The sequence below is a fragment of the Anser anser genome (genome assembly GCF_964211835.1).
Source record: "Anser anser genome assembly, chromosome: 5".
In the NCBI taxonomy this organism is placed as follows: domain Eukaryota; kingdom Metazoa; phylum Chordata; class Aves; order Anseriformes; family Anatidae; genus Anser; species Anser anser.
In genome coordinates this window covers 5,314,689-5,333,023 of record NC_139725.1, presented here as the reverse complement: position 1 = coordinate 5,333,023, position 18,335 = coordinate 5,314,689, and the positions used below count along the sequence as shown (strand labels likewise).

The 18,335-nt window shown below is 36.0% G+C and overlaps 1 protein-coding gene across 33 annotated transcripts in view; it reads left to right on the top strand.

The window, feature by feature from the left end:
• SOX6 (SRY-box transcription factor 6) overlaps positions 1 to 18,335 on the top strand; it is a 482,345-nt gene that overhangs the window by 356,243 nt on the left and 107,767 nt on the right. For 29 of the 33 annotated variants that reach the window (XR_014585612.1, XR_014585613.1, XR_014585614.1 and 26 more), the window contains 2 exons: positions 7,466 to 7,699; positions 10,464 to 10,680. Coding sequence is in view for 29 of the 33 variants with exons in the window: in XM_083840231.1 (XP_083696357.1) it covers positions 7,466 to 7,699; positions 10,464 to 10,680 (451 nt within the window). In the remaining 4 variants the exon portion in view is untranslated. The remainder of the gene's footprint in view (positions 1 to 7,465; positions 7,700 to 10,463; positions 10,681 to 18,335) is intronic. The other 4 variants (XM_083840229.1, XM_083840228.1, XM_083840230.1 and 1 more) reach the window with 1 other exon arrangement.

The window sequence follows — 18,335 nt, the reverse complement described above, 5'->3', positions numbered from 1 at the left end:
TTTTTTGTTTTCTGAACTTCATTAATATCACATATTTTGAGGGAGGTGGCTTTGTAAAGCTCTCTCCCATTGCTAAACATAGTTCCCTTTAAAAATCACGTTCAATTTAATCTTTTAAAATTCATTGTTTTGATACATAGGAGCAAGCAAAGTTGTTCATTAATAGTGTTCAGCCACACCTTGAACAATGTATCCATCAAATATGAAGTCAGGCTGCCTTTTCCTCTGTGATGAATTCCTGTCTGTCATTTCTCCATCTTAAAACAAAACAAAGCATTGACTGAAATATGAATGGATCATGTCCTGTGGCCCTTGTTCGGGCAGGATTTTTAGAAAACTGTTAGGGATGACTGAAGATTGCAGAGTTAATCCCTACATTTAAAAATCAATATCATGTTTTCTAGATGTTCTGGGTGACACTGTGATGTCAGGAGAAGTTTGAAATTATGTGGGTTAACACTTGCACTGGCAATCAATCTGTTACTCTTACAGAAACATGTTTGTGTTAAATAGATTATTGCATTCCTTTTTCTATTGTTTTGACTTGGAAGATGATTAGTATAGTACCAACAATTTCAGAAAACAGCAGGTTTTCTTCTGGGAAAACAAAACAAAACAATTTGTAGTATCAATAGATCTTGTCAGGTACCTAATAATAACTATTAGCAATATTTCTCACGGGCTGGGGTATTTTGTCCATGTTTTTTGTTACTATGGGCCTTTATTTTCCTCACTGGAGTATAAAATGAAGTATCAAAGGGAAACAGCAATAGTGTTTGTGGGGATGTAGATTGTAGTTAGACCTGATGACTGGCAGTCCAGTACTTCTGGTGTCATTACTTAGGCTGAATAACCTTGAACTTAAATGTGTTTCACATTTTCTCTGTCGATAATATCTATGTCAGAAGGGGGTTGTTAGCGTTTAATTAATTATCTGTGAAGGGTCTTGAAGTCTGCAAGTGGCACATGATTGAAAAATCTTACAACACTTACATTCATCCCCAAATTTATAGTAGAGACTGCTTCTTTATGCCAATTTCTATCTAGATGTTTTGTGGATCTCCAGAGAATAACTTCTCAAGCTCTTGTGTTACAGCACAAGTGGGGCCATGCTGGCCTTTGAGGGCTTAAGTCAGACCTTAAGAATTAACTAATTCAGTTAATATTCCATGGAATTTATAATTTAATTATTTTAGCTGTACTCTGTGCCCAATTTCTGTAAGGGTTAATTTTGCCATAAAATGTGGTCAAGAAATCTAAACTGTTTGTGTAAGTCATCAAGAAAATAGTTGCATTTAGCGGTTTTGATTCATTTAAATAATGTAGATTTGGGCATGGCTGGCTGTGGAGCATGGATGTGATAACAGCTTATTTAGAAATATTGTTTCAGCCTTTAATATGACCCAACTAACAGTTGAGCTTTGAACACCGGTGAGTGAACTGCTACCACTGACAGAGCTGAGAACAGTTGATTTTACATGCAGAATATACTTCACTATTAATTTTAGCTCCTGTCTTTCAAGTGGGGGAAAACGTATATCCAGGTTGTGAGGATGGCTGTGAAAACTGGTGCTGTGTTTTATTCAAGATTAAGAATTTTGCTTGCATATGTAAAACAAATGTACTAAAATAGTAAACTCACTGCCACCAAAACTGAAAACAAGGCACTTCGGAAAATATATGCTGATATATAACTGGGTAGAATTTCCTTCATTTTGCAAAGCCACGAGCCACATGCATCAGCTCACCGCAAAGTCATTAGGTCTTTTTAAACTCAGATGAAAAACATTAACAAATACCACAAAAGGCTTTAGTATGGCCCCTTTGTTCATTCACATATGGCAGTTTATAACTCCTGCACCACTTGGGTCGTGTGTTTGTTTAAGCTGCCTCCATCAGGCCAGCCCTGAAAGAACAAAAGACATCTTGAGCGATCCTAAGCAGGAAATGGGCTAATCTAAACATGGCTTGTGACACTATAAGTAGAATAGAAAGGGGAGGGATTGATTAGTCATTAATGTCCAATTGACTCCATATGGATGTTGCAATAATAAGGCCTTTTTCAGTGCAGTAGCGAAGTTATTGAATTAGAGGTTTATGTTTCCTCAGAGCTGACCTTAGGGAATTCCCTCTTGGTTCTTCTTGCTGATGTTTTAAAGAGAATGGAGTCTCTTAACAGGAAAAATAGAAGCCTTAGCATAACTAAGTGTTGTATGAATATAGCTAACCTCTGCTACAGTATATTCCCAACTCTTAGTACTCACTTAGCACGTTTTAGAACCTTTACAGGTGAAATATTTTACAGCCCATTTAAATATTACACTATTTAATGAATCACTCATGTATTTCTCAGTTCTCATCCCCTTTTTGTTCACTGACATGCAGCCTGTAAGATATGTTGGGCCCTCAAATCCCAGCGGAATAATATTTGTTTAGCATTTGGAATGAAACCAGCTTGATGAACAGATACTTCCCTGCAGAGTATTTGTGTCTGCGTGACTACAGCATCACTGTCAGGTAGCTAGTCGTGTTTCCAAGTAAGTGTTAGTTTTGCATAGTGATGACAAGACATGCCTGTAATGACAGTAGTTAAGAGATGCCCATTTATTTTGCCTCTCTTGCAGGCTGGTGATAAAGAATGAGAAAGTCTTCTGAATATGGGTGAGGGTAAAACAAAAATGGAGAAGTAAGAGGCAGGCAAGGGACAAAACAAAGATAAACATTATACTAATCCTGCTACAAATCTCTTAGGTTACAGTGAAGTAGTCATTTGTCTAATCTTCTCCAAAGTTGAACATCAAACTTAATAGCTTGAAAATAGCTACATAATTATTCTGGTATTCTGAATCTTCCAAAGCTTTTCTTTGTTGTACTATTCTTTCCAGATTTGCATTTTTCTATTTCATTTAAAATATTGCTGTAGCTTTCATAAAGGCTGCATTTGTCTGTCCATGTGTTAAGGGCAGGAAGGGGGACTGCCAACCCATGTTTTCATGCTTCCTGCTCTTATTGCATTTCCCTGTTCATAAGTAACCAATCTCTAGTAGCAAAAGTGACTCCTAATTGCTTGTTCATTAGGTTTTGGTCTCTGCAATGCACGCTGCTAGCAGTGCTAGTTTTATTATCATATTCAGGGCCAGATATTCTGGAGATCATGATCAGTTCTTTCCAAAGTAGACAAAAATATCATCTCAGCGTAATGAATAACTGATGATATGAGCACTGCTGCTAACCAGTCACTTTGACACTAGAAACCTAAAAAGATTGTCTTTATTTCTATATATTCTATCTTGGTATATATCTATGGAAGATGGTATGCAGTGTATTCTCTAGAGTAGCCAGAGATTCGTTATGTGAGGGGATTCAAAGGAAATCTGTTACTTCAAACATGAATCAACGGCCAGAGTGGGAAGAGTAATTAAGGAATAACAGAGGGACTGATAAAAATCTCTTTCTGTTTGCCGTCACTTCTTTTCTCATTCTTTCTTCATCTTTTTCTCAACCTTTTATGCTCCTCTGTGTCATGGATATTATTATCTGCACTCTGTTAACATGTAAAGGCTGAATCTGATGTTTTGTTGTGGTAAATGATGTATAAAATGGAGAGTAAAATCCCATTCTATTAAAGACAGTAGGATAAACCTTCATGTGACCAAGATTTCAGCAAACATGGTAGGAGAAGGTGCCTGTCCTAAAATGCTTGTCATTGTAAAAGGTGAGAAACTTAGATAAATGCAGGAATAAATAAATAAATGATGTAACAATTGTTACTGTACATTTCTTAACATTTCATTCATGTGAAAACATTTATCTTTTTCTTGTGGATGATCAGATACTTTTCTCTTTCTATAGCCCAGGGATTCCTCTTGCCTATGCATTAGAGAACAGTCAGTCTCTTTTGGAAGAAAAACATTGTTTGAAATTACTTTAATGAGGCTGTAACATTTTTAGATTCATTCTGTGCTGTTCTTTGACCCAGTGTTGTCCCTAGTCTGGAATCCTGTTCCCACAGGGCAGTTGGTTGCCATATATCCACAAAAAGTGATCATTCTCCTCTAAGCTGTTTTTAGCTTTAAATCATTAAAGTTCTGACAAGTCGAGTAAATGCAAAGGAGCTAGGAAGTAAGGCAGTCTACACCTTCAGAAGCTAGAAGTGTCACTTTGAGGATAGCCCAAGGCTTTTGGGACAAAGTGTAGATTTCTTTGCCAACTAAGCCATTAGGGCAGCCAAAACGTACTGCTTTTGCAATAAGTTTGAATCCTGACCAAGCTCTTGAATCTGAAAACCAAACCCTCCTTCCACAACTGCAGTATGAACAGAGCATTAGTCTCCATAGAGAGATGACTACCACTGTTCTCCTCTCTTCTCACCCTTCATCAGTAGTATGCTTTTTGTTTTATCTATTATTTGGGGATTGTTATTTATTAGATTTTCCGAAAACTTTTCCAGAAAGAACAGATGTGAAACACCTAGTTCCTTGCAGTTGTATATATCTTTTCTTCAAAAATCTCAGGCAACTATGTCTTTGTCGGTACTATAACTATCACAATAAGAAAAAATCCTTACTTTGTAAAACCTGTTGAAATTGTTTATATAGGACATGGTACTGTTTAAATATCTGAATGACAGGATGAAGTACCTAGGAACAGCCATGCAGTTTGAAAGCTTGTTCTTATGTGTTTCAACTTGCAAGAGCTCACTGAGCATATGTGCTTTTTATATCATTAGTGTTTCATTTCTAAGCTTAGAAGATACTGAGAATTTCTGGCTCCCCACGTAGAATCAAATGCTAACAAATGTATTTTCTTATAATGCTTTGTACGCTGAATATAATTCTGTAGCTTTGAGATAGTTACAAGAACACAGAGATTATATTACTTTAGTTATTTGCAGAAATTCATTTTGCAGATGCTTTTGTGATGGCCTATGGGTCAACTTGCAAATATTCCCCCAGAGATCAAGCACAAAGAACATCAACTCATTGGCTGCTTTTTCAAATCCTTCAAGTATGGGCTTGCTTAAAGCAGATGCAGCCAGAGCTTCTTAGCCTTCTTGGGATGTTTGTAATTTATTACTCTAAGAATTGTTTTCTAACATAACCTTTCTCTGAAAATAGATTGCTTATAATTTCTTTTTTTTTTTTCCCCTTTCTAAATTATATCAAGTTTAACAAGCCTGCCTATAATCTTGATACCAGCAAAAGTAGTCTTTGCCTGCATTAGATCATGCCAAAACTGTTTGAAAGGGCTAAGGACAAACTCCTTAGCCATAGTGAATAAGTACCTTTCTGAAAGTAAGAGATCATCTTACAGGTTCAAATATGTATTATTTTCTTTTCCGTGTTTTCATCAAAAATATATATTTTTATTTTTTAAAAAAATTGTTACCAACTTATTAATATTTTCACATACTAGTTAGAAATATTGTGATATTCTTTTGAAAGATGGAATGACCATTATGTGCTACATTTAGTCTTTCTCAAATTATGTAGCCATGTGTCTCAATAAATGTTTCAGTGCTGATTTAGGTTTATAATTTATTGTAGTTTCACAATAAGTATATCCTCTCTTAAAAGATGGTATCTTTGATGTGCATGTTGCAAGCCTTCTGACAGCAATGAACAAAGCCTCATTAACCATACACACCCTATGTACTGGTCCTACATGCAGCTCTGAATCTTACGTCACTCAACAGAACTACTATTCCTTTCTGCAGTAAAAACCTGACTGCAGTTGCAGTCTCCTGTAAGCACTGAACACCTGTTGCATGGTACTTATCCTAAAATAGTATTGAAATAGTTTTGCATCTTCCATTTTTCCATTTGCCACAAACCTGCATTCTTTTACATGCATGCATGTTAGTATACAAATTGCCAAATTGGTGTCAGTTGTAAAGTAATGGCATTCGAGGCATCATAAATTACCGTAGTGATCCTCAGGAGAAGAGACTGCTGTATACGAATGAGTGTTTTGCTCTCAGGGTAATGTATGTCTTCATCTGGCCCAGTAGTCAGCATATTGCCCTGTGTTGATGGATATAGTCAGCTTGAAACTACACTACATTTCACTGCACAATAAACATGCCTGTCAACACCATATAAAGCAAAATGAATTTATCCTGTATGGTCAGTGCATTTTAAATGAAATTAATGTACTGTGGACCTGGTGGCAAAAAGGTAATGTATTAGTTATGCATCCTTTATTTTAGGACTTTTTTCATGTAAATGTATTTCCTATATAGAATGTTTGAAATGGTGTATCTAATAAGGTAAAGCATTTTCATAGTAAATTAGGAAGCTTAGTTTTTGTACAATTAAAAACTTCAGAGTCAGTCACTGAAATTAGTAGATCTCCAGTGTGATCTCCGGGCTTTTTTGGTGAATATGAAATAAGTGTCTGGAGCAAGAATAGCTTACAAAAAAAGGAAGCCTATTACTGTGCAATTTTCTTTTCAAGTAACATGCTTTTTCGAGGTATTCGATTATATGACCAATTTGTTGAGGCCTAAGACTATGTATGTAACTTTCCCACTGTAAAGTCTGTTTGCCTTTCTTTTATAGCTAAGGCTAAACCTTAAAAACATATCATCATGATTGCAAGTTTTTCTAGGAAAACTGTGCCTTATCCAGGCTCAGTTAAGTTAGCTCTTTCTTCTGTATTAACTGGTTCTACACCTCATCCTCAGCTCTGTGAACTCAAAACTCCCCACGAAGCTTTGCTGTCTATGGCTAAGCAGCAGGGCTGGATGCGTTAAAAAAAATCCAGCAACAGTTACCATGCACAAGCTGAACTGAGGCTGGACAACGACAGGACACTGGTGTACATTAAAGCATAGCACCCTGGAGAAACTGGGGTGTTTGCCACCCATTCTTGAAGCTGCAGCATGCCGCACATGATGTACCTGTTGAAGACAGGCAGTTTTACTACATATATCTGATTGAATGCTCAAATTCAACTAAAGGAGATGTGACTTTAAGATGTTCAGCTCCAAACGTAATCAGACCCATGCAACTAGCAGCATGTACCTCAGTGTACTATATAATTTATTTTATGAAATGTTTTGCATGTGCTTCACTACTCAAGCAGAAGTCATTGTAAATGACTTGTGTGAACAGGTCTACATCAGCCTGGATTCTCAGGTGTAACTTTTATGTGAGTTTTGTTGAGCATTTGGAACATTTATGCTATGTTAAGATTCCAAACAGAAGCTTTTTCAAATCTTCATAACTGGAGAAATACCAGTGCAATTTGTTTTCTCATTCAGATGTTGATGGGTGAGTTTGACCAATTACAACCAAAATCACTGGACATCCTTTCTCTGTCTCTGTCTCTCTTTCTCTCTCATAGATCTGGCAGCAGAGAGAGAAAGAGAATGATGCTAAAATAAACAGCACTGAAAGCACTTACATAATCCACATAATAATGTTTTGCATCCATCTTGTTTCTTCCTGCCCTGACATTACAGGAAGTAAAGCAATGAATGGCTCTGCAGCTAAACTACAGCAGTATTATTGTTGGCCAACAGGAGGTGCCACTGTGGCTGAAGCTCGAGTCTACCGGGATTCACGGGGTCGAGCCAGTAGCGAACCGCACATCAAACGACCAATGAATGCTTTCATGGTTTGGGCAAAGGATGAGCGTCGAAAAATTCTCCAAGCTTTCCCTGACATGCACAACTCCAACATCAGCAAAATCCTAGGTAAGTGCAAGACAATGACCAAATCATGACTGCAGCTGAAACAAAATCAAGGAATGTTTAAAAGGCTATGTCATTGCAGTGGCAGTTGGCATGGGTTAGTTGTTTTTGGAGATGTGAAGAGATGAGGTTGTTTAAGTAAGTGACACAGGCTAGTAACTTCCTTCTTGGATATCTAACTTCTCTAATTTTAGGACACACTATGTCAGAAGGATGTTCACTGGAATCAAAATTACTGAAACTTATACAAATGAAAACTCATGAATTGTTTTCATTCCTTTCCTTTTCCCTTAAATAATTCTGTTTATTTTCAACAGCAGACTCACAATATAGTTTTTAAATTTAGCAACATTCATAAAGAATGTTTTGTGAAATCTGTTACAAGAATATATCCTGATAAAATGTCTAATTGCAAGATCCTATTAGAAATCACCTGAACTGCAAATCACCTGAGTGCAGAATGGTACTTTCTGGAGAATTACTAGGAAAAAGAAAAAAAAAGTATAAAATCATAATCAAAGGTTTATGTCAGACAGTGCAATAGCAAGAAACCTGGCACAGTTTGAAAGATATGCAGTTGTATACCTTCTCGAATGCAAAATTATGTTTGATGCTGCCATGCTCCAAAAGCTAAGGAAGCACTTGCATCATAAAACTAAAATATTGCTTTATTAAAAGACACCATAGTTAACATTTAATTTGTATAGATTGGGACAGTCAGGGAATAGACCATGGGTTATGTTTTGCCACTATAAATTTGCTCATTTTTGAGAAATTTTGATTTGCTTTTTGAGACCCCTCCAGAGAATTAGAAACATACGTGAGAATGAGTGGTGAAATGTTAAAACCTATATATGCTTTCTGAGTCTTTGAAGTGGAAGACAGATGCTAAATGTAACTCATAATAAATAAAAGTAAAAATAAAGTTTCATCTGTAATCATTTTATTCTAAACGTTGAGTTCAAATACATTCCTACTAAAGTTTGTTGCATTTGTTCATTCAATCACAGGCAAGAATACATACAAATAAATGTTACTGTGCCCTAAAACTTCCAAAATCTTACTTCGTAGTTCTCATATTTTTGTCTACCATATTAGTAAGTTATATGAATAGCCTTTCAGTTTTGTATAAAACCTGCACTGTTTCAGTGTTGGCAGCTGTAGGGAATCTATATTATTTGTGTGCATTCTGTGAAAAAACTATTAGGAGTATAGTAACCGTATTCATTAAAATGTAAACTTTCAGCATAAATATTTCAGAAGTGCCAGCAATTGACTGTTTGTTAACCATGGAATTAACCTGTCAGTATCTGCTCTGCCACAAATAAGTCTATGTCCATATAATATCTGTGCAACTTTTCCAAGACAATGAGAAAAGAGCCTGAAATATTAGAACTGACACAGAATATTGCTGGCTACGGATAATATTTATACAACTTTTCCATTTGTTGATGTATGAAAAATCTTGGTAAAAGAATAGCTTCCACCCACGTTTACCACAGCTGTAATCATTTTATCCATCTAAAAGACACCAAAAAGCTACTTTCTGCATTTCTTATCCCCTGAAAAAAAAACCACCACCAACAAAAAAAAAACCTTCTCTATTCAAGTGTTTAGATAGTTCCTTATAAACAATATGAGCGTTCTGAATACTTTTTCCTCTTCCTGTGTACACTGTATTCTTTTACTTTTTTATTGGTACAGCTTTCAATGAAAGTTTACCGTGCCTGAAGTGGGATAGAGAATTACAAATGTGCTTTCCTTTCTTTTTCTTTTCGTGTCCCCTCTCCGTGTCCCCTCTCCGTGTCCCCTCTCCGTGTCCCCTCTCCTCTCCGTGTCCCCTCTCCTCTCCGTGTCCCCTCTCCTCTCCTCTCCTCTCCTCTCCTCTCCTCTCCTCTCCTCTCCTCTCCTCTCCTCTCCTCTCCTCTCCTCTCCTCTCCTCTCCTCTCCTCTCCTCTCCTCTCCTCTCCTCTCCTCTCCTCTCCTCTCCTCTCCTCTCCTCTCCTCTCCTCTCCTCTCCTCTCCTCTCCTCTCCTCTCCTCTCCTCTCCTCTCCTCTCCTCATTTCTTAAGAAATTTAAATGTAACTTTTTCAGTGCAGTGTTGTGCATTTACTACATGAGGTCAGAAGATAATATACATAATAGGATTTAAAATACGTAAAGGTGCCAATATTATGCCAAGCTTATATCAAAAGATTAGTAAATTTAAGACACTGGGCATACAAGGGATTTTTCATAATTTTTTTTGAATCTATGAAATTTTGATATTTTAGCCTGCTAATTAACAAAATATTAATATCTATTAGTAGGAGGATATAACCCACATCTTCATAAAACTATCAAAGAAGATTTAACACTAAAAATACGGTTGTAAACCTTACTTAACCATAGTATTGTGTGTGCTAATACAAAGCTATAGAGCTATTCATAGATTAATGCTCGTATTATTAAATAAATAAATAATGAAGTCTGTTTTGTTGCATGAGACTGAGATTTTGATATGTAACTATTGATTTTAAGTACATCTATTTAATAGAGAGAGATTTACATACATTAGGTTTGCAGCAATATCTGAAAGTCAAGGCTCTTTTAAGATGTCTCAAGTTGTACATCCAAATACAAGTGCTGGCTGATGTAAATTCAAATCAGCTTATTTAATTAAATTATTTAAAATGTATTTATTACAGCAAGAAGGTGTGTTGAAATGCATATATGTAAAACCAAACTTGCTTTACCTGAGCACTCACATATGTTTTGTATTAATAGGATCTCGCTGGAAGTCCATGTCAAATCAAGAGAAACAACCTTATTATGAAGAGCAGGCACGGCTAAGTAAAATCCACCTAGAAAAGTATCCTAATTACAAATACAAACCTCGACCAAAACGTACCTGCATTGTTGATGGAAAGAAATTGCGTATTGGTGAATACAAACAACTGATGAGGTCTCGAAGACAGGAGATGAGGCAGTTTTTTACCGTAGGGTGAGTACTATTGTTCTAATTGTTTTCAGTGCACCACAAAGACAGAGCAGGCTCTTTGAAAACAAATTGACATATCTATTAAAGTCACTTACCAATGGCATTTAGAAGGTAAGGATCTAAATCTATAAAATCTTATTAAAAACATAAGATATATCACAGAGGATGGAACTATCAGCTGACCACTGAATGCTGATTCTGAGACTATGGAATTCTTCAAAGTCAAAAGAAGTCGTTTCGTATTAGCCTGAAAGGTTTGAATCATGTCTCTTGTGAGCTAGTGGTATGCTTTTCCATTCTGGGTTGGTAATGACTTAATGAGCATTTCCAATATTAAGACAAGAACAAAAAGAAAACCACAAAAAATTATTCCAGTGTAGAATAAGGAGTCAGGAGAGGTAGAAAATGGTAAAAGGTACAGAAGTAATAATGGTTAGATTAGGAACACACATGATATCATTACATGAGGGTATGAGGATATTTGTTACATATAGGACTGTAGCAAACAATCTTTTTTAAGAACACATGGTTTAGGATGAGTGTTTCAAGTAGTGCATAGATTGACTGGATAGGTATACAACATGGAAAATATAGCTCAGAAAGATCCTGTGTGTTTTTTAACAGTATTAACCCTATTCTTCAGGAGAGAAGACAGAACTATGAAAGACTGACAGACTAAAGGTAGCAAAAGTCTAGTGAAACAACTGCACCATAACTGATTTCTCTCTTTTTTTTTTTTTTTTTTGTGTGTGTGTGTGTTTTTTGTTTTGTTTTAATGAATTCATCTGTGATGCTCAATGCTCTAACAATGTTTCTGGTGGTTTACAGAGAGTCTAAAAGCTGTCTCCACTGCCAGCTCTTCCAAATTCACAACGTTCTGCTTATTTCTCTAATCACAATAGTCTCCTTTTGTTGGGTACTTTACTACCAGATAATTGACCTTGACGTCGATTATGTGCCCTCACTTTTGGCTTGGGATGCAGAACTCCTGTTGCAGTCAATTATTTTGTGGTACAGCCTGCAACAATGTGGGTTCTTTCTTCAATCAGTAAATAGAAGTGTTTTTGATATATTGAAATAACCTTCCAGTCTACAATTTTAACATTGTTTTTTGTTCTTTGCTGTAAGGGAAATTGTTTACTAATAGGCTTCCATCAAAATTGTACTTAGAACCCTAAATAGAAATCTGAATTTATACAGCACATCACGAATTTTATTCAGATTGAAGGAATGAAACTCTAGTTTATGTCTTCCAAAGCAGATTGACAGACCAAGTCATATCTGTACAAGAAATGCAAAAGAAATGCCAAAACAGCAGTCTGGAAAAATTGAGAATTGTTTGCTAATTCAAAACAGTATTAAGTAGTACCCTTTCACATATCAGGACTGATGGCTAATATGGAGGTGAGTGTGGAGGACAGATTCAAGAAAGTTCTAAAGAAAGTCCCTACATAAGAGTGATACTGTGAATTTTAAAAAACAAACAAACAAACAAACAAAAATACCTTAATGAAATCTGTTGAAAACAAAACTGCTGGTGCAACCAGAATTTAACATCTGCCTTATATATCAAAATCTTTGCACACATACAGTGTTGTAAAGGACTATACTGGAAACAATGTTTTTTAGATTTGAAAGTAATGATAAAAGGTGTTTGAAGTCTACTGGATGTGTTTGATAAAGGTGAAATGAGATCCATGTTGCATTTCAGAATAGATATAAATTTTGATACTGAGAAAACACACTGTGATTTCTAGATTTTTTTTCATGCTTTTGTGTGACTTCTCACTATCATCCAAAATTTCTTTTTACCTTAAAGAAACAAATTAAAACAAAATTATTGGAAGATTTGCTTTTTGAACTGAAACACAAAACTTGTATGTCATCATTTATTTCAGAAGAATAGTTCACTGAATACTAAAAAGTAGCATTTCATCTGAAGCAGATTAAGTGAAATAAAGTAATTGGGCCCATCAACTTCTTAAACTTACTTTTCCTTGTGTTTACCTTTATATATCACATAAAACATCAGTTGGAACAGTTTTCCTGGCTGACCTTGTGCACCCATTATTTTTCTACTCTTTTGATGGAACAAACAACATAAACCTTCCTTCAGAACTGTAGCCGTGGGAGTTGAGATGCAGTTTCCTTTTCAGGATGAAACAGGAGAAAAATACGTTTTTTAGGATTGAATATACTTCACGTTTACAGGAAATATTTCAGCATACAATAGAGAATAAAAGTACAAAATAGACTCTAATGAAATGTGCCAAGTGCTTCATGCTACTTGAAGCCCTACTAGCCTCCCTCCCTCCTTCCCTTCCTCCCTTCCTCCCTTCCTCCCTTCCTCCCTTCCTCCCTTCCTCCCTTCCTCCCTTCCTCCCTTCCTCCCTTCCTCCCTTCCTCCCTTCCTCCCTTCCTCCCTTCCTCCCTTCCTCCCTTCCTCCCTTCCTCCCTTCCTCCCTTCCTCCCTTCCTCCCTTCCTCCCTTCCTCCCTTCCTCCCTTCCTCCCTTCCTCCCTTCCTCCCTTCCTCCCTTCCTCCCTTCCTTCCTTCCTTCCTTCCTTCCTTCTCTCTTCCTTTTTCTCTTTCTTTCTAGAACATACTGATTAAGTTGGGAGTGGGTATGCTAAAATGGCAAAAACTTATCCTCACAGAATAAAAAGATAAATAGATCAGATGTGAAGAGAAAGATAGAAAGACAGACAGGTAGCTAGAGGAATCTAAAAATAGCAACAAAAAATATTTTTTTTTCTTATTTGTGTTTGGTGTTCTCTTACACCGGTAATCTGGTCAGGGCTAATTTCTATCAGATCCCTATGGGTGAACCATTGGCTAACATAGAATAATCCTCCCATGTGTATAATTAATACACCCCCACAAACAAACAAGAAAAGAGTTTTATGCTGCTTAAACTTTTAAGATGCAAAAAGCTCATGCTGCTGACTTCAGTGAGCCACATTCTTTGATAAATATTTGTAAGACACAGAAAAATTGTTTAGTGATTCTCAATATACAAAGCAGACAAACTTTAAAATAAAGTAGAGAAATAAGCTAATGAATGGCAAGGCTCTGGTCACATTTTTTGAAGAAAAACTTCCAGAGAATTGAGTGAGAGTGGAGATTTCTTGGAATAAATTTGGCAGGAAGTTCATGCTTTGGAGATAGACCAGCAAAAAAATCTATGTGCTGTCAAATATTTTAAGTAATAGAGAGGAACTGAACATATGCATAGGCCTTCTATTGCATCCCTACATGAATGAATTTTGTTCCAAATAGGCAGACAATAAACTGAAGTAATTCCTATTTATGTGACTTACAATTTATCTTCAATTGTAATTTTTCTAACGCATAAGTAAATGTAAAGAAATGGAACATATATAAGCCTTAAATTCAGACATTTTAAGTGAAGAGTCTGTCTTTTGTTGCCTTGTCTTACAAAAAGTAATTCAATTCTCAGTCATTTTTACTCTAGTTCACTTTAAATATGAGTACATGATATATACATTTCTCTGCAAAATGATGTAAGCAGTAACATTTTTTGTTTTACATTGTAAGATGTTTAGAATAAAGCCTTTATAGTGTTTATAACTACTGTACACATATGTAGTCTGAATGTTGCTAGACTACAGTTTTGAATAAAGCAGTAATATTATATTCCTGTAGCTTGAACTTAAAGTAAGTACACAATGGGTACTTTTGTGAGATTTACTGTTATTTCATTCCTTATGGAGATGTAAGTTTCAAGGTTGTATAGCATAGAAGCATTTTCTTTAATGTGATCGATTTTGCTTCAGTCATTTAAACAGCTGTCAGAAAATAGTAGGGAAGGGATCAGAAAACGATGGTAATTTGCCAATTTAAATGTTTAGCTAGTGTTGCAAAATTCAAAAGCAGAATGTTCTCTTAATGCCACAAACTTGTGAGCGGGTCAATTGATCTAAGAATTTTCATGTTACCTTCTCTCTTAAGTTTACCTAACTATTTTGGGCCAGATCTTTTTTATCTGAGGCCATATCTTAGGCCCCAGACTGGATGGACATGTTAGATGGACACATCTCTCTGCTGGCAGAGCAGAGAGGCAGGAGACCTGTAGCAATTGGCCATCAGAGGATTTCCTTGGCAAAGAGGAGATGATGTAAAACAGGAGTGGTCTGAAGCCAGGGTATGTAGCCATGCATCACCATTGCTCACAGATCTGAAGAGATAGGAAGATTACTATTGGGTTTTGGAAATCTCAGCCAGGCAGAAAACATCCTTGAGTGGACATTGTAACGATGTGCAACTGAGCTGAGTTGTAACCTGTAGCTCTCAGTAAAGCTTGTTTTTATCTCCTCTCTCCAAGATCCTCTGAAAGACAGAACTCCGCCTAGATTCAAGGATTAAACATGTGGAATTTAATGTTATTAAATATACTACAAAAATGAATGTCTTTAAGAACTACAAATAAGAGAAAATATAATGGCCAGAGTAATAAATTAGAAACTCCAACTCTCCCTTTCAAGAAGGAGCATGGTTAGACTAAAAATATATGCTCTTTGACTTCTTTGCCATGCCGAACCCTGTAGAACTTAACTAAAAAATGACAATACTCATCTCTAGTAACATATATAATCCATATAGTTTCTGATACCTTAAATATGGCTTTCTGGGATGTAATGCAGTGACTTAAGCAGAATTTACAGTGACAACATGATCATCCCTAAATGATCAAGGCTCAAGTTAGAGGTAGGTGCCCAGTTATTGGGCATGTGTGGTAGCCCATGTTTAAGTGCTAGCAAATTTTCACTAGCAAGTGGGTTCAAGTTTGAGACACTTGCCATTTAGGTGGTACAGTTAACGCATGTTTACAGTTCTATAGTGAGATAGAAGTAATTTAAAGCTCTCAGTTATTACCCACTCCGCAGCAGGCATGCATACCGCATTTGATTTTTGTTTAACATGCTAAAAAGAGCTGTGTTGATGAATGACAAATTCAGTACGCCTTCAACTTTCCTGTTATACCAATCAAGTTCTTTACCAGTTAGATTCAGTCTATCATTTGTCATATATTTAGTGCAGCCTTAATTAAAAGGCAGCTCTGTTAATTCTGCTTCATTATGCTACGATGACCTGCTCCCTTTATACTTTGAAATAGGTCATACTTAGACAAATGTACCCCATCCCATTGAAATGTGGATATGCAAAAAAGTTTTGCTCACTTGATAAACATTTGAAAGAATATATGAATTTCCTAACTTAGTGTAAAGCTTAACTCTGACAATTTAAGTATATCAAGACAGTTCACAGCCCTATCCTAAACAATTTTTTTCCTTCTTGCTGCTTATAAAAAGACATTGCTATTAAAAAAAAAAAATAGGGGGTGGGGGTGTGGACTTTTTTAATAGGGGGGAGGGGAACTAGGGTTCTGATCCTTGGTATCATCTATAACAAAAGAGCAGCTTGCACTCAATCATTCTTGAGTATATTCTACATCTCTAATCAGAAGGTTGTAAAACCAACTTTTCTCAAAACAGCTTTTAGCATTGATCCTGTGGTGTTCTTTGATGAACACCTAAGGATTTTTTCTTTTGCAAATGAATCTATTCTAAGAAATAACAGAACAACTAGCAGTTGTTGGACAGACAGATTGAAGAAAATTAAGCGTATATGGCTCAGTGACAAATATGTAGAATTTTTCTGTTACCATGTGTGGTTTCTTTTTCCTTTACTTTGTGGAAACAGTCACTAATGTGAACAATTTCTGTGTCTAAAAGTTTGTGGAGGAGGTACCTGTAGGTTTTTAACAGTAGTAGTTTTTATGCCTGACAACATGCAATCTTAAAACAGAAATGTTCCCATGTGAGGTAGGTGTTCAATTTTATGGATAAAGTTTTGAAAGATGTTTGCAGCAAATCACTTGCAAGCAAACGCATTGGCTGAAAATTGTTTTCACAGAACATTTATCAGACCATTTAAAAAGTGAAAATTTAGTGAAAAATCCCTAGCTGTTTGTAAATCATCTGCAAATCATCATTTGCAAACAGGAGTATAATGGCTGTGTCAAATGAATTACCACGATGTTTTTGCTCACTGCTAGCCAGGTGTACCATACTTATACAACAGATGTTTGAATTTCTCAAGCTGTGCAGAGGCTTTAAGAGTCAGGCTAGCAGTACCAGCAATGAAGGTAGTACATAATGCTATTTGAATATTCTCTTAAACAGACTGTTCATGATTTGACTGTCTCTATTGGTTTCTAAACTTGAAGTGCTTTGGTCTCCCAGTAACTCTGTGGTGTGATATTTATCAAAACTGGAATTCGGTCAATGAATGACAAAGACCTAACATTTAGGGTCTTGTAAATAAGCTGTATATTATTTGTGTCTTGATTTAGCTATTGATTAAGGATTTGTGAGAAGCTGGTTTATGCAAAGCATATTTTTATCTCCTTTTGAATTTTAGCATAGAGTAACACAGTGATCAAGAAGTAAGAGATTTGTTAGACTATTCTAACACATCTGACGCTGTTTCTCCTGCTAAAATTGTAAAATACAGAGATCTCTAATACTTGGTTAATATTGCTCTAAAGAAGGTGGGGAGACATTGAAATACAAGATGAAAATAGACATGTATGTCCAATAGCCAGTCAATAGTAAAACAGAAATTTCCAGAGCACTGGAGTATTTCTGGTACTGGAATTTGTCATATCTAAGTATGATGTTGATTCTCTTCCTCTGGACAAGTTACATTCCTTCTTTTTCTCTCACCTTTACTAAAGGTAATGGTCCAAAAATAACAAGAGAATAATTGGAGGTGTCTTTTAAAATAGGAACTGTGTTATTAATTAATCCAGATGTAAAAAGTAGATTTAATTAATTCATAGCCAATAAAGGCTTGACCATGTAAGGAGTTCAGCAACCTGACCTTTACTCAGCAAAGCAGTTGAATATATGTACATCATTGTAAGAAGATACATTGCATCATTTTTAACAGTTGAACTATGTACATGCTATAATAAAGCTTCTGTTGATTTGCTTGACTGTCAGTCAAATCTAGCCTGTTCTAGTCAAATCGTGGTATTGATCCAGCATGTTAAAAAACATCACAAACAAACAAACAAAGAACATTATATGGTACAAAGTTCTACATCAGCAGCTAAGATGTACCAAAGGCAGAGGCAGTGCACCTTTAATTTAGTCTCTCCATGTATTTGCATTGTGAAAGTAAATCAGATCTGCGATGGGATCCTCAGGAATGTTTTGGTTTCTGCAGACTATTCATTACCATACAAAAAAGAGTACTTGTTCTTCTTTCTGAAGTACTTGGCTTCAAAAACTCAGTCCCAAATCCCAAAGAACAAATGGCATTCTGATCATGGATTTGAATAAAAATCAAAAGCCAGAAATAAAATATCAAAAGTATTTCTAAGTGATGTAGGAGTCTATCTAGCACTTAAATAGTAGATTACATCCTTACAGATAGATAGACGATGTTACTTAGTCACCTGTATGCCATTTAGGCACTTACAAGTAATCTGAGGTCCCATCATAACAGACACAAAACAAAAGCTCTTGTCATGAGTTTGGAGGATGTAGATTTTGGACACCAGATGTCTGTTGCAGCAGTTAGGTATCACACAGGCATCTAGAAGATCTCTGTCCAAGTGCTACTTTGCAG